General features: G+C 48.6%; 1 protein-coding gene across 3 annotated transcripts in view; it reads right to left on the bottom strand.

Moving 5' to 3' along the window:
- Window positions 1-7,276: 7,276 nt before the first annotated feature.
- Window positions 7,277-15,668, bottom strand: part of Nup93 (nucleoporin 93) — an 88,586-nt gene continuing 80,194 nt past the window's right edge. For all 3 annotated transcript variants that reach the window (XM_040740761.1, XM_021232144.2, XM_040740762.1), the window contains 12 exons: window positions 15,446-15,611; window positions 15,018-15,111; window positions 14,153-14,344; window positions 13,492-13,618; window positions 13,306-13,378; window positions 13,003-13,047; window positions 11,770-11,886; window positions 10,789-10,907; window positions 10,070-10,187; window positions 9,656-9,739; window positions 8,036-8,164; window positions 7,277-7,542 (listed from right to left, as the gene is read on the bottom strand). In XM_040740761.1, the coding sequence (XP_040596695.1) occupies window positions 7,432-7,542; window positions 8,036-8,164; window positions 9,656-9,739; window positions 10,070-10,187; window positions 10,789-10,907; window positions 11,770-11,886; window positions 13,003-13,047; window positions 13,306-13,378; window positions 13,492-13,618; window positions 14,153-14,344; window positions 15,018-15,111; window positions 15,446-15,611 (1,375 nt within the window). In that variant the 3' untranslated portion in view covers window positions 7,277-7,431. The remainder of the gene's footprint in view (window positions 7,543-8,035; window positions 8,165-9,655; window positions 9,740-10,069; window positions 10,188-10,788; window positions 10,908-11,769; window positions 11,887-13,002; window positions 13,048-13,305; window positions 13,379-13,491; window positions 13,619-14,152; window positions 14,345-15,017; window positions 15,112-15,445; window positions 15,612-15,668) is intronic.

Genomic DNA, 15,668 nt, shown 5'->3' with positions numbered 1-15,668 from the left:
CTATGGGCAAGGGCAGGGGGAACGGTGGCTCAGACTCCAGTAGAAACCAGAGTTGGCCGTGTTTCCCTGCAACTGGGATGCAGGAAGCAAAAACAGAAAACACTGGAGAATTCTAGGAGTACCACATGGTGCTTGAATGACACTGAAGTGACCTGGCCATCTCCTAGGGCCATCTCCTGCTGGTGGCTTCTAGCACCTGGGGGTACTGCTCCAGAGCCGGGCACCGGATCCACACCGGGTCCCTGGTGGCTGGAGCAGGTCCCAGTAGGAAGCTGCTTAAGTAAGACTGCCTGGAACAAGCTTGGGCTTTTTCCCCAGAGAGCTTGGACTTCCTATGGGAGGCACTGAAAAGGGCCCCAGTCAAGGTACAAGAAGGCAGGGGCAGGTGGACAATAGGAAGGGAGGGGTTCCTTGGGTTTGGGCCAAGGGATTCAGCCCAAGTTGGCAGATGTCCTTCACCTGTGATATCCTGAAAACATGACCTCAACTCCTTCACGCCCCATACAAATCTGACGTCATTTTAAAAGCCGTGTGGATGGGCTGCTTTTGACCATGGTGGGGACACCAAGCAAGGTGACCAGATTGGTGTAGGCTTGGTGAACTTTTTCCTAGCCAGGTTGATTTTTTTTTTATAGCTCAGAGGTTCTTTGAACAAACGTCTGCACTGAGGAGTGCTGAAGTGACTGTGTTAGTGGCCGGGAGGTCTACTTTACCATGCCCTGCTGTCTGTCAGTCAGAATGGTGCTTTCTGACCCTGCCAGGGGAGGAAAGTCACTTTAGGAGTGTCTGAGGACCAGCAGCCAGGGTCTAGCCCTCCCCGGGCCACTGGAGTTAAGACTGTAGCAAGGCCCTGAGAGTCCCAGCTCTGCAGGGCCTCAGGCATCACTAGGTCTGGGGGCTGCTCAGCAGGAGCTGACAGAGGTGTGTGTGTGTGTGTGTGTGTGTGTGTGTGTGTGTGTGTGTGTGTGTGGCAGTGCAGCCCAGAAGCTGACTCTTTGGGCTAAAGGAATGCTGATGTAGAGGTTTTTGAAAGTATCCTTTACGGTGTAGGTGGCTTTTGAAGATCTCTTCTCATCTGGGAAGACCCATGCTGGCCACCAGGTCTTTGTGCTAGACCCACTGCCTCAGCAGCTGTGTGGCCTCAAGTCACACAGCCAACTTCTCTCTCTGCCTCATGGGTCACCCTCCCTGAGGCCCTCCCGGTCCCCACACACCTCTTGAACAAGGTGGGAACCCCAAGACTCTGGCAGGTTCTCAACTCACCTGAGCCCGTTTCTGCTGCTTGAAGCCACAGGAAACATTAGCAGGTGCCGTACCACAGGAGCATGAGAAGTGCAAGCAGGCCAGAAGAGACCTGGGCACAGTGCCTGAGCTGCCAAGATGGTCACTTTCATCATGCTTTCCAACGTAGGTCTGAATCCATGTCACATACAGAGAGCTCCTCCTTCCCAGCCTCTGGGGGTCCTGCCTCCCATCGTCCCCTTTTTTGGAGGGCAATGCTGAGATTGAACCCATGGCCTCGTAGGTGGCAAGCAGGCACCTAGCACTGAGACAGGGTTGCTCAGGATGGCCTTCAGCCTGCAATCCTCCGGCCTTAGCCTGAGTAGCTAAGATTATAGGAATATCACCATGCCCACCTTCATCCTTTTGTGGCATCTTCTCTAGTGGTATTTCTTGACCTATTTTATTACTGCTTGTGTGTATACATTCAGTTCCCCAGAAACCAGGGCTGTTCTCACAAACTGACCCAGGCTATGTAGCCTGAGGACTCTCGGTGAAAGTCCAAGGACAGTGATGGCTTGAGTCAATCAGGATAGCTTCACTCGCAGGAGCAAACTCTCACTGCTGCTTACCCCCCAAGAGACCATGTCCTGGGAAACTGGGAATGCAGTGTAAGTTGAGTCAATTGTCTGGCCTCAGGCAGGCCCTCAGACATTTGCTGAATTACATTCTCCAATTAGTAGTTACTGAAAAAAAACAAAAACAAAAAACACACAAAAAACCCCCAAAACAACAATAACAACAACAAAACAACCAAAAAACAGAAACTATCAGCTGAACTTGACCTAGCAGAAACTGTTTTCCAAAAGCAAAATGTTGACCTATCAGCTTTGACCTAATTTTGTGTCTTGAAATAAAAGAAACAGAAGGCAACCCTGATGTGGGCTACTTACTCTACCGGCACCCACGTGAAACCCTGTTGTGAAGGGCATAAGGCAAACGACAGAGAGAAACCCTGTCACCTTTGTGATCCACCTACATGAAGCAGGAAGACGAGGGACCCAAGCTGACTTCCACCTGTCGAGGGCCGCCTGAGTGACAGCTCCAGGTAGATGAGTTAAGTGATGCTTCCCAGCATCTGATGGTGAGGGAGCTGGTACCTCTGCTCTCCCTGGAGTGAGTGACTCCCAAGTAGAGAGAGAGGAACTTCACCAGCTCCAGCCTTTCCAGAGCTCTGTGTTCTCCTTCACTGCAGCTCAGGTGCTGCAGGGTGCCTCCTCCCTGCATCTGCTCTGTGTCCAGGCATCTGCTCTCCAGAGCGCCTCCCCCAACCCCAGTAAGAAGTCTCTTAAATCCCTCATGGCAAGTTTACGATTTCAGATGTGACTCGCTACGGTTGCCACCAACGGGCCACATGTCAACACCCATTCCCAGAAAACTTCTACAAAATTCCAGAGAGGATCCCATTCCAAGTGTGGGAGGGAGGAGCTGGTGAGGAGGACGCCTCCAGGCTGGCGTGGCTGGAGAGAGACCTGCGGGGTCACCGAGAAGGGACTTCCAGACAATATCTAGGGCAGTGGGCACAGTTATCAGCTTGTTGCTGCTTCCCAGGCTCTGGGCCTCTCTTTCCAGCACCAGCCCATTTGTTTCCAAGGGTTTCTATTGCTGAAACCTGGCCATTTCCAGGGAACAGCTGAGGTGACATTCATGGTGGGTCACCAATGACAACCCCTCTCTTTTAAAAATAAAGACAAGGTCTTAATTGGCTGGCTTTGAACTGAGCTCAAGTAGTCCTGTGTCTGCTTTCCAAGTAGCTGGAACCACAGGTAGGAGACTCAGAACTTTTCTATGAAAATAGAGGACATTTCAAGAAACAGCTCCAGGAGCACCTATCTCTGACTCCACCCTCCTCACCAGTGTCCCTTCAAAGGCCACAGCCTTGCCAGCCTGGTTCCTGGAGAAGCTCTGAGTCTAGATGACGTCACAGAACCTTATGAGGGATATGAGGGCCCTGGTACAGGGAGACTGTCTCCAAGAGCACCAGGAAAGAACTGGTTAAAACTTTTGGGGAACCCGCAGGCTGAGCTCAGGGCATCTTATTAGGGCCCTAAGGAAAGACATGACCACTCTGCACTGCTGGTCATTTGCACATCCCCAGGGGGGAACACCGGAGCCCAGACCTCAACAGCATCCTTCTTGGTTAGAAACAGCTGGTACTGTCAAGAAACACCTGTGCCCTGGTTAGGCCCGGCCTTTCCTTCCATCAGCTGAGACAAAGCCAGCCCTCACTATTACCTCCCCAATGCTTCCCACTGAGGGTCCCAAATAAAGGGCCCCAGACCCAGAATGTCATGTGCTGGCTTTGTCCCAAAATGCTGTTTATTGTCTACCACACTTCAGTCTGATCTGATCTTCCCCAGATGCTGAGGGGCTGGGTCTGTGTCTGTTAACGACTTCAGAGCTGGACAGAAGTCCTATACTTACAGAAGGAGGTTGCTGTGACTTGAAGAGACCCAGAGATTAGGACCAGGTAGGTCTTGGGAGCCTTCCATACTAGGAGTACAGGAGGAGCTCCCTTTCCGAGGCGAGGAGCCACTTGTGTTACCTCCGAGGAGCCTCAGCTAAGGAGTTCCCATTCCACTGGAGAACCGAACAAAGGGAGCACATGGCACTCTGGGAGGACACTGACTGGGTAGACACAGGGGTGAAGGTGGGGGAAGCACCCTGAACAGAGCAAACACAGAGGTTACTGCACGGAAAGGAACACACGGGACACACACTGACACTCCCACCATTCCCTCTCCCCACAAACAAGAGTGACACCAGAAAAGCTAAAATGAAAGGAAAATAGCCATGCCACCAACTAAAGCAGGTACTCTGACCACCACATCCCCATACAAGCTGCTCATCATGTGAGAATTAGCTGTATTTCGTCTCTTCCCTCCTTATATAGCATACACAGCATCTGGGAGGTGACAGGAGCTGAGGTCACCTGGGGCCCCCGACTATCCCATTCAGTCAGTCTGTCTGAACTTGTTACTGCCTTCTCATCCTGCTGCCATTTTTGCTACCTCAGAAGTGCAAGTGGCCGCAGGTGACAGTCATCCAAGTGGCCGCAGAGCTCCTGTCAGCCGTGAGACCATCAGCAGATGCAAAGCCAGGCACAGCAGACACCCCAACTGACGCAGCCACTTGCTCACTGCTCATCTCCAACCCAGAAGTGACTCGGTGTTCATTTGCTCTGTCTGTTCTCATGAAGGGGGTCATGCGACCTTTTGCCACTAAAAGCCTGCCTATGCCAGGTCTCTTGGGGCCAGCAGAGGGCTACCATACATTCCTGTTGAGGCCAGACGCCCCTTCTGGAGCTGTGACAACCCCCTTCAACTGCAACAGTCCAATGAATGTCAGAAGCAGATGATTTTACCTGCCTCACCCCCGAGAAGCATGTGCTCATGACAAAGGCAGCCAGGAATGAAGTGTGCCAGGGCTAGCTAGGTGTCTGCCCACACTACCCCTACGTGTGCAGCAGTACTCAGTCCACCCTGTAGCCAGTCTGTCAGCAACACTTCAGCAGGCGGGCAACACACCAGGCTGGAGGCTATTTCTAGCACAGTATTCAGCAAGCTCCAGGCATGAATGGCATGGATAGAATGAATGGACTCATGGGAATTTGGCAGTGACATGAAATACCCAATGAGCTAGTTACAAAGGCTCTGATGCCTTAGGGTAAACACGGGTGTGAAGATATAGCCCAGGGCAGCAGAAGCTGACACATCCAGCTAAATCAGCCTCGAGTTTGGGGAGTTTGGGCGGGGAGCATTTACTCAACTACAACAGGCAATGCTGCAACCCGAAGCAAGAACAGACCCAGCTTTGTTATTCAAATCAGCCAATGCTGGGCACTGTGGGAGGACCCATAATTCTTTACTTAAAATATCCTGAACCCTAGGACTTAAAAAGACAGGCCTAAAGCATCACTGCCGAAACCACAAACTCCTTTGGGCTCTTGTCTGAGTTTACGTGGGGCAGGAGTGGGGTCTGCCGTCTGCCTCCAGCGTGAAGACGTGGCTTGCGGCCTCTCGGTGGACCGCCCCACCCCAGCTCAGAAGCCACAAAACCAGAAGTCGTGCTCTAAGAGGGGTCCCCAATTCCACTTCATCAATGCCTTGAAGTTTCCTAACTTAGGAGGAAGAGGCGGAGAGGGAGGAGGAAAGGAACAGGAAAAGACAGGAGAAACCAAATCTCTAGGCCCTGAAAAGAAGCAGTCAGCATCTCCCTGCGAGGCTCCCCAGGTCAGTTAAGAGATACTGACACAGCCTCTAGCCCTGTCTGTCTCAAAGCGCCTTGCTTTTGTGCAACGGTATCAGCCCTGAAAGACAAGAGACTCCAGGAGCCATTCTCTCCTAATTTCTCTGGACAAACAATGAAATCACAATGGAACAAATGACTTAAGCTTATAATCTGTCACATAGTCATGAAGTCATTAGACATGCATGACTTCTGGGCACACGGGAACCTGCTGATGCCATGCCTTACAAACTCAGGTTGTTCTTAGCTGCACGCAGGCCCAGCATGCTGCATGCAGTCACAGAATCAGTTATAGAACAAGTACTGGAATTTGCTTGTGGGAGCTTGACTCCTCTGGTACAGTTATCTCATTCTTTCACAAAGGTCTCCCCACACCGACTCCTACTGGCCGCTGACTACACCACTACCCGAGCTGCTGTTTTCCTTTCCTGTTGGCCTTAGGTCTCATCTGGCTTCTGGCAGGGCCTGTGTGCAGTTCTCCTATATGCAGTCAGAACTGCATAAACAAGGACAAATTCAGTTAACTCTGATGGGATGAAGAGACAAGCAATAGAGGCCACAATTTTCTCCAACTGTGGAAAAGGAGCCAATTTAAGAAATAAAGACAGCTGTGCACTATCAAAGTCCAGAGTGCTCTCATCACAGCACTGTGAAACAAATGTCAGTTCTTGGTGCACATGAGCAAGACGCACCTTGCTTAGCTAAGCCTCCCACGGGCTTTGCCTTCTCAGACTCCACAGGGAAGGCCAGTTTTGGGTCCCACCCACAAGATGAGACCAGGGAAGGAAGACAGAATACAACCTGGAGGGTATACGTTTTGTGGGTCATGAAATCTGTGTCCATCACTGATTCACCAGCCCTTTCCCAAAGGAAAAGATGCCATAGTGACTATCCTGTGCTAAGTGGTGAGTTCCTCAAGGGTGTTCCAACAGCCTGAACAGTAGACCCTGCCCAACTGGCTCACTAGGAGCAAACGCTCATTTTGCGTCCAGGGCTATGGATGTGGTGGGAGAAGTAGGGTCGGTAACAGATGACAACTAATTGTTCAGGCACCGAATACCCAGAATGCAGATGCTACAGGTTTCTGCATGTCAGACATGCAGAAGGAATCCATGAGCTTGCCTTCGTGGGTGTTGAAGGGGATCATCCAAGTAGAACTGCCTGCCAAAGGAGAGAAGCTTCAAAGTTCTTTGAGAGGGGAGGGAATTCGTCCATCAGCTCTCAGCAGAGCAGAGGAGGGGTGGACAGGCTCGCTTAGTCTCCCTTTGAGCTGGGCACTTACACCTTTTCTAGTCCAGCAGTCCCAAGCCCGTATTTTGAACCCGACTAGAATTGTGGAACAGCAGATCCACCGGATGGAATCTTGGCTGAGGAATGAGGGGTTGTGTGGGGGCTACACGACATCAAAGGCTACTCAACGGAACAGCAGCACTTGGCATTCCACCCCCAGAGCTTTCACAAGCCAAGGCTAGGGCTGGCTTCACACTCAACTATATGGACTGCAGTCTCTGAGTGAATGGGACTCCAAAGGCTTTAATTCCTTGCTCATGATGGATAATGTTTTAATCATTTAAAGTTGTACTAGCCAAATTACAGACACCTATGTTGCCTCTCCTTCTCTGGCCCCAAAACTATTGATAACATTTCCCGAGTACGCATGCATGCACGCACATACCCTAAAATAAAACAAGAAAACAACCCAAAATTTTAAAGGAAAAAAAGAAAAGAAAAAAATGTTTAAAAGAAATACAAATCAAAGAAATTTATTGGTACTGACAAAAATACATAATACAAAAAACAAAACACAATACAACAGAAACAAAACTGGGAAGCCCTCCCCAGCTGGCCCACGTGATTAATATACTGATAGTGTGCAGCCCCAGACCCCATCAAACACAGCACTTAATTCATGAGGACCTCCATCTGCACCAGCCTGGCATTAGTGTCCCCAGACGTTCGGTAGGGTATCATTCCAGCAAAGGTAATCAGAGCTCTGGCTTGACTTCGGAGTTGCTGAGAGAAAAGGAGATCAAGATAAGAAAACTGGTCAACTATCAATTCAGAGTGATGCACTGAGAACCACCACAGGCTCTTCCATGCTGTACACTCGGTGTCAGGAACATCTTAGCTCCACTGTCACATTCCTCCAGTCTCATGTCCCTTTAACAAAACTTGTCCATGGGGTTCCATTCCACAGTGTGTCAGAGCTTTCGACTGAGCAGAGGCAGCTCGCCCTGCCAGAGAGCTGCCTCACCCAACACACCGTAAGAAACCAATCACAAATTAGGGTTTTGTTTGATTTCCACCCCATTCCTACCCCTAGTGTGAGAACAGCAGTAATCCCACCACTTGATTTCTCCCAAGAGCTTCCTGTATAAGATTTATACTAGTGCTAGGTCCAAAAGGAAGCGTGATTGGGATCATGTGGTTTAAGAGGGCTGGGTAGTGGGTTGCAAACCAGTAAGGTGATTCTCAGCAATGTTTCTTGGGAGTTCTGGGATCTTACAGAGTCACGGTCTTCGATGACTCGCTGGGGCCTGGATGCTGAAGATGGACTTGTTCCCTTGAGCCTCTTAAACTGTGTGAACAGGATGTTCATGGTGGCGAGAAGTACTTCTGAGAGGTTGTGCCTGATCTACAGAGAGAAAAACACCTGGAATAAGGGAAAGGAACCAAGTACCCAGAGGGAGCAGTAAGTGGAAGGAACATGGCCTCTGCTACATCCCACAGCTGCCAATGGAGAACTACAGTCACCAAAAGGGAGCTAGTGGCACTGTGGTGTCAAGAGTGGCATCAAATTCTTGGAGTTGCCATTCAATGGCCGCTGGTCCTGTTCCCTTATGATACTTTTGGTGGTGCAGCATGCCCAAAGCACAGGCATCATCTGCAAGCTCTGCTGGCCAGCATAACAAGACCAAAAGTATCTGTATCTAGTATTAGAAGGTAAAGGGATGCATATAGTTCCCAGTTCCCCACAACTCCGCACTGATTCAGATCTGCCTGCCTGTCTCCACTGGTCCTTCCTTGGGTATTTACTTTACCTCATGATGTAATAAACCTTGTATCTAGGGAGGGTAAGGAAAAACAAAGGAAGAATGGCTAATAGAATCCTCCCTTAGAGTGAAGTGACAGATGACAGAGGATGACAGTCACGCCTTCCTCATGTGGAAATGCTAGTCCAGGCAGCTGTGTACAAAGTACAGTATCTATGATCTAAGGAAAATTCTTACCTGGGTGTGCATCGAATGATCAGGAAAAAAACCATGCTATAATAGAGCCACCAGGGTAAACAGAATCTTGTGGGGCATGGCTCGAATGCCAAGTGTTTTAAAGTTACCTTAGTGGTTCCATACGTAGCCCAATAGAGCACCTTGAAGCCCTGGAGAGGAGTGACCCTAGGGCTCTGGGGTGATAACAGTTCATGGTCACTGCACTTACTTCTTTAGAAAAAAGTATCTGTTTGTATTTACGTGTGTGTATGCGTGTCCATATATGCTACATTGGGTGGCTGTCTTTGTGGCTCTTTACCTTATTTTTTGAGGAAGCAACTCTCATGGAACCTAGAGCCCATCATTTTGGCTAGCAGAAACAGATACACGCTGCCATACCCAGCCTTTACATCTCTACTGCTAGGTAGATACGGGTCAGTCAAACTCAGGTCCTCAAACCTGCACATCAAACACCATCCACTGAGTCACCTCCCAGACCCAGCTGTTTGTTTTAATGTATGCAATAACTCTGAGGGTTCTAGTAATGGTAGTCATCTAGACTAGATTTTTCTAGAACTGGTCCAATTTCAGCTCTCCTGGTGTTCTGTGAGTTCATACAATGTGTTCTCAGAGAAACAAGGGTCTGGTTGACCTGTGAGTTTGGTTGAATTCTCTCACTGTCTGTGTGCAAGACAATATTTTAATACTTAAGTATTTCCACAGGGTGCATGAGGTATATCCCACGACTTACACATTGCTTCCCCAAGGCTTGCCTCAGCATATACAGTGGAGAGCAACTGAGTTAGATATACATCATTTGTGGGCCTCCACATGCACCCACACGGAAACATATAAAAACACATATCACGCATACATATAATTAAAAAACATTCTGTAAGGAGCAGAGACAGACTCACTTCGTCACTGAAGTTTCTGAAGGCAGCTACCCTTTCTTCCACACTTTCCTGGTTCAGAGGCACCAGCTTCAAGCGGTCAATGATCTGTTTAAAACAAAACATCACCAACCCCATCCCAACACAGCATCAGAGTCACGTCATCCCCCAGAAGGTCCGCTTGTGCAAACTGGCTTTTAAGCAGAAAATGCACTCTTCATGTACATAAAATCTTTGACCCAATTCTAAGATTCAGAGGCCTCTACTTCTTTCAGAAGCCTGTTTCTAGACTAAAGGGGAGAGAAAAAAAATTAAAGTGCATGGGGGAGCAGGGACACATAAATCTTTAAATTCCCAGGATCACATTTGTCCTCCTCACTTAACAGGCAAGTTGGTAATAACTTGTACTTCAAATACCCTTTCAGAAAAGAAACTCACATCAAAGGCTCTGTCAATATGACCACTGTGATACTCGTCAAAAAAGGTTATCAAGTCCAAGAGGAGATAGAATGTAGAGTCCACAAACTTATTTGCACTTATTCCCTGAGCCCTGTACCTGAAAGACAAAAAGAGGGGCGCTGATGGAAGCAAGGGTGGAGTAGGGGCTTCTACAGATTCCTCATCTCGGGACAGCATTTCAGACGCGCCAACCTCCTGAGCTCTCTGGATGAGGGGCGTCATGGAGAGGTGAACAGCGCTCACTTCTGATGCTGTGAAGGCCCGGCTAAGGTAGATTTGGCGATACTCTACCTACACACGCTGAGTGAAGCATGCTTCTCTGGTGTCCTCCAGCAACTCTGCAGCCAAGTCTTTAGGAAGGAGAGGAGGACTCTGCATATTAAAACCCTAATGGAGAGGCCTCACTTGACAAAGGTGTGTGTGTGTGTGTGCGCGTGTATGCGTGCATGTTGCTGCAGGAAAGCATCGCAAACCCAGTCTCCTCTGGAATCAAGCTGGTTACAGTCCGAGAACTCAGGGGAGGAAGGTGGATTCTATAACAGTGCCGACAAACCCCCGAGAAACCTCCATCATCATCACAGGATGCTCTGGAAGAAGGTGAATTAGAAGCTGTCCACTAGTACCTAGTGAGGCCAAGCACACAGTAGGGTGGCATGGTGACCTGTGATCCGGCCCCACTGAGCTGGGCCTGGCCTTACCGCTCAGCAATGGAGAGGGCCATGTTCTTCAGTCTTTCCTTGTTGGACTGTGGGGCACTGATCTGTGGGACCACAGGGCTCAGCAGCTTGTTCATCAGCTCCAGCACCTTGTCAGCATTCTGTGTAAGTTTTTAAGATTGAGGAAACAATCAGTGAAAGGACAGATTAAGTAAGCAAAAGAAAAACAGCAACTTTCTGGGTGATGAATGGACCTGCTCTACATCCTGAGACTGGACACAGCCAAGGACAGTCCATCTAATGAGTGCTCACCACTTGATGTTTTCCTATGTTCTAATTACACCTTAATCACAACATTTCCAAATTTAGGAGAGCTTTCTTTACTTAAAAAAACATTTATTTATTTTTATGTGTGTGTGTGTGTGTGTGTGTGTGTGTGTGTGTGTGTGTGTGTTTTGCCTGTATGCATGTATGCATGTGTTCCATGTATAATATACTTGGGGCCTACAGAGGCCAGAAAGGGCATTGGATCTCTGCAACTGGAGTTAAGGATGTTGTAAGTACTATGGGAATTTTGGGAGTCAACCTGGATTCTCAAGAAGAGCAACAAGTAAGTGTTTTTGACCAGTGAGCCATCTCTCCAGCCCCAGGCAAACTTTCTTTTTAGGTCACTTAGTCATCAGCAGTCATCACATAATCTTAGGTAGATGAATTTAACCTACCGACTACACACTGTTGGCCACTGTAGAAGGGTACCACAGCAAAGCACGGTGGCTTTGACAATGCCTATAGGAGAGCCTTCCATTACATTGCTCCTCTTTGGTCAGAGATACCCTTTGGGCAGTAAGAATTCTGTAAAATGGGAATTTCACCCTGACTGAACCATTAACATGCTAGAGAAAGTGTTCCAGCAGGGACAGTGATAAACAAAGACAAGGTTGAAAAGCTTGAGCATTTACGCTAAAAGGCTGGCAGATCTGTCAAGGCCAGAGAAGAAAAGAGGCATCAAAAGGGCACACTTACCTTGGCAAGATCATAAAGCTTGGCTGCTTCTTCAAACAGTCCTTTATTTTCTGCCACAGAAGCAACTTTGTTGATAATCGGCTTTGTGTCGCTGGTAAACTTATCAATGACTCCAGGCTGACAAGACAAATTATCAAGGGGGAGGAAAGACTCAATACCCACAGTAGCTGTGACACAGAAGCACTTGAACTGGAAATGCTTCCCTATGCGACATGTTTTCATTTGCCAGACTGGGGCTCTCTCGAAGACAAACCCCACACTAAAACCATGGAAAGAAAGACAGGGCATGTTTAATGGAAGCACTGCGGAGTTGGCTGCAGGACATTTGTGGTTTCTACAATGACTGAGAATAGGCAAAATTAGTGATTTTAAATTTGCTGGCAATCAGGAAGTTATGAGAGAATATTTTGAAGACTTTGGATTTGCTTTCTAAGACAGACACTCAACAAGTACACAGGAAGTGTGGTGAGTACTCTGGAAAGCCCCCATCACTACTCAACAGCAGGCGTGTGGTCAGGAGAGTCCAGACCCCAGGACCCACAGGGGAGAGGCATGGACTATGCAACACGTGGGCTTATCTATGCTAACGCTCCATCAGGGCTGGACCAAGTTGGGATGATCTGCCCCTGGATCAAAAGAATATATATGCTCAGATTCCAGTTGTGCCGTCTTGAAGAAAAGAATTCACTTGGGAAACAGAAGGTAATGGTTCTCATTTTGTTGGTGACTGTTGTAACTGAATAAGAAACTGCACACAAAACACTTGGCACAATGCCCAAGAAGATGGGCTACCATCATCAGTTCCACCAGACCCCTCATCTGGGCTGCTAGGCCAACCATGCAGTTTCACAAAGGAAAGTGAGTACCTGTGGGGCACACAGGGAAAGCCGTGGTCAGTACTGGGCTCTGACAATGGGTTTCTGCCTTTGTTATGGTCACCCATGGCATGAGAGAAGGCACAGCAATCAACTTACTTTTCTTCATGTTTTCTGAGTCAATAATGGCAAAAATTCAAATGTCTTAGCTTTTGAAAACTGGCAGGCATGCTTTGAACATATGAAAAAGCTATCTAATCACAATTTATAAATTTTAAAGAAAACAAAAATGTGTATAAAACCAAGGCTGTCAGTTGGGCCTATAATTTCATCTTTCTTTTGTTGAAATTACAGTATCCAGATGTGAATCCTACAGTGTAACTATATTCTCTTACAGTAGGGAATACATTTAACCCACCTTTCTACTTCCGTCGTTCTCTAGTTTCCCAAGGATCATATCAAACTGTGGAGGAAAAGGTTTGTTTAGTTTACTGGTCAAGGAAATAAATGTAATACACAATTCCTTAGGGGAAAAGACGGGAAGCAAAGGGGCAAAGGAGAAGTCTTACACAAACTAGGAAACAGTGGGGCTGAGGTCAATACTTTTACTGTTAGAAGTCAAAGAAAGCTCCACCCTAGGCCATGTACAATGTGCTTACACAGGGCGTTGCATGAGAGCATACTGAAAACTCCCACCAGGGCGAGAAGAAAGCTGACTTACCTCTCGACTTTCTATCACAAGCTCGCTCACACAGCGCAGAAACATGTTTTCTCCTTGACTGTCTTTCTCGTCCCTACAAATGCAAAGGAACACCTTGGGTGGTTTGTGGCATGGACACAAAGAAGAGGCATTCTCCAAATGGACAAATAAAAGGTAGCCAAGTAAAAAGGCAAAAACAGGTTTCACCTCAGGAAGTAAAAGTACTGGAGTGCTTCCCGTGGATCCGTGGACTCAAACTTGCGGGTGTAGAGCATGAGCAGACGCACAAAGTTCAGCCGCCGCATGCAGGGAGGGTCACCCGGCTCATGGCTGACTGCACACGGGAAGAGAAGGGCTCACACTTATAGCTCCTCTGACCCCCACAACCCAGAACCCATTGAAACTGAATGTACAGGCCTAGAAGTACGTATTTCTGTAGCCCACTCAGTCCACATCCCACTGTCCTCCATACAGACAGTAGAGGAAAATGTCTCCTATGGCCAATGATCAGCATGCTGGCCTTTACAGGAAATAACTATGCACCTGACCACCATGGCTCATATACTGACCCACTCACTCACATGTGCTCGGGTAGGCGGGTAGAGGTGGCTAGCTGGGGCTTCCAAAGTCTTTAAAGCCAAATCCCTAGTGGGCAAGACATCCATGACTCTTGGAATGGCTTTGTCTGCCCACAAAGCTGGTGCCTGGCATCCCCTTTAACACCCCAGGGAATGTGCTCTAACACTAATACAAAAGCTCAAGCAGCCACAATGCTCCGAAATCCTGAGTGCTTGTCATTCCACAGCCACCGTGACCGATGGAAGGTGTGCTGTGTCACATCACTGCCAGCCAAGGCCTGAATACTCACGGAGCTGAGCACTCTGCCCCGAGGACTTTAAAAGCAGCTTCAGCTCAAACAGCACCAGGGCCACGTGGACAGCGTGGCAGCGCAGCCGCTCCATGCGGAAGAGAAAGGCGATGGCAGCCTCAAACTGCGCAGTCAGGAACAGCACTTGGAAGTAGAGGAAGGGCTGCTGGTTCACTGTGAAGTGGGACTCGCCTGGAGACGAGGAGATGACACCAAGTCAAAAGGGAGCTGCCACCAGGGGCTGACCCTGGGTAGCCACTGGCCGTGGTGGGTGGGAAGAAAGCAACCAAAGACATGAGCCTAAAATAGCTGAAGCCACCCCGGACAGAGCCAACTACACGGAACACCACCTGGAGCCAGGCAAGGCGGCTTTTAGTTACAACAGTAGAAAGGCAGAGGCAGTGGATCTCTGTGAGTTCAAGACTAGTCTGGTCTACCAAAATGAGTTCCAGGACAGCTAGACAGAGACCTTGACTTAAAAAAACCCCAAACAAAAAAGACCTAGCTCCTCTACTTCTTCTAAGCCTCACTACATGATTGGCAAGCAGGAGTACCAAGTTGTTTGTATAAGAGAGGAGAGAAATAGTTAAAGATGTTTGCGTTCTCCAAGTTACAGTTTATCTTCGATACGGACAGCCACGGAACTGCAAAGAACTCAAGTGCACTTGGGTTCACAGAGCTCTGACCTCAGCAACACTAGCTGGGGTTGCTGATCCTTTCCTCTCAGAGCCGTTTACCAATGAGGTCAAAGGGAAAAGCTACTGTTCTCTCCCTTAAAGCCCAATAAAGAGTTCATGTGTGAAGGGCTTCCCACAGGTAAGCCATGTGTCCCACAGGAGAGAAAGGGACTCTGTCCAGATCTTACCATAGTCTTCCAGCAGCTGTTTCTGGAACTGTGAGAGAGTGAGCCTGTCTTGTGGCGAGTTGGTGCCGTCATCATCAAAACACACCTGGTTCAACTACATCCCCAAAGGAAACACACATTGGTACAAACTACATCCTCAGCCACGTGTCCAGCAGCCATGCTCAGTGCTGTGGATCTTGGGGCTGGGTTGTAGCTCTGTGGTAGAGATGCCTGAGGCCTGTATTCTATCCCTAGCAGCGCAAAAGGGAAGGTAAATGGGATAAGGGGAGAGTGAAGAAAGAAAAAGAAAGCTAACTGTGTAGACATTAGCTGGAAACTGGGCTGACAGACACAAAATCCACTGGCCCTGTCCTGATCGCCACACGAACATCATGCATTAAGCGGGTAAAGAGCGGAGAAACTGAGCAGGCGAATGTAGCTGTGCCTACTTTTAACCACAGGTAGTCCTCAGTCTTGTCCGCTACTTCACTCTGATTGTCGGTGATGTCACATCTGCCAATGATACAGTACACGGCACGCTTATAGGGGTCTGTGTTGTTCCTGAGGGCTCTGCGGTAGTGAAGCCGGAGCTTGTTTTCAGTAGCTGGAGACAGTCTGAAGACAGAGACACAGACTCAGTAAAGGTCCTCAAGGCCAAGCAGAAGCATCTAT

This window comes from Mesocricetus auratus, unplaced genomic scaffold, assembly GCF_017639785.1.
Source record: "Mesocricetus auratus isolate SY011 unplaced genomic scaffold, BCM_Maur_2.0 Super-Scaffold_100714, whole genome shotgun sequence".
Lineage (NCBI taxonomy): Eukaryota > Metazoa > Chordata > Mammalia > Rodentia > Cricetidae > Mesocricetus > Mesocricetus auratus.
This window is presented reverse-complemented; position numbering and strand designations above follow the sequence as displayed.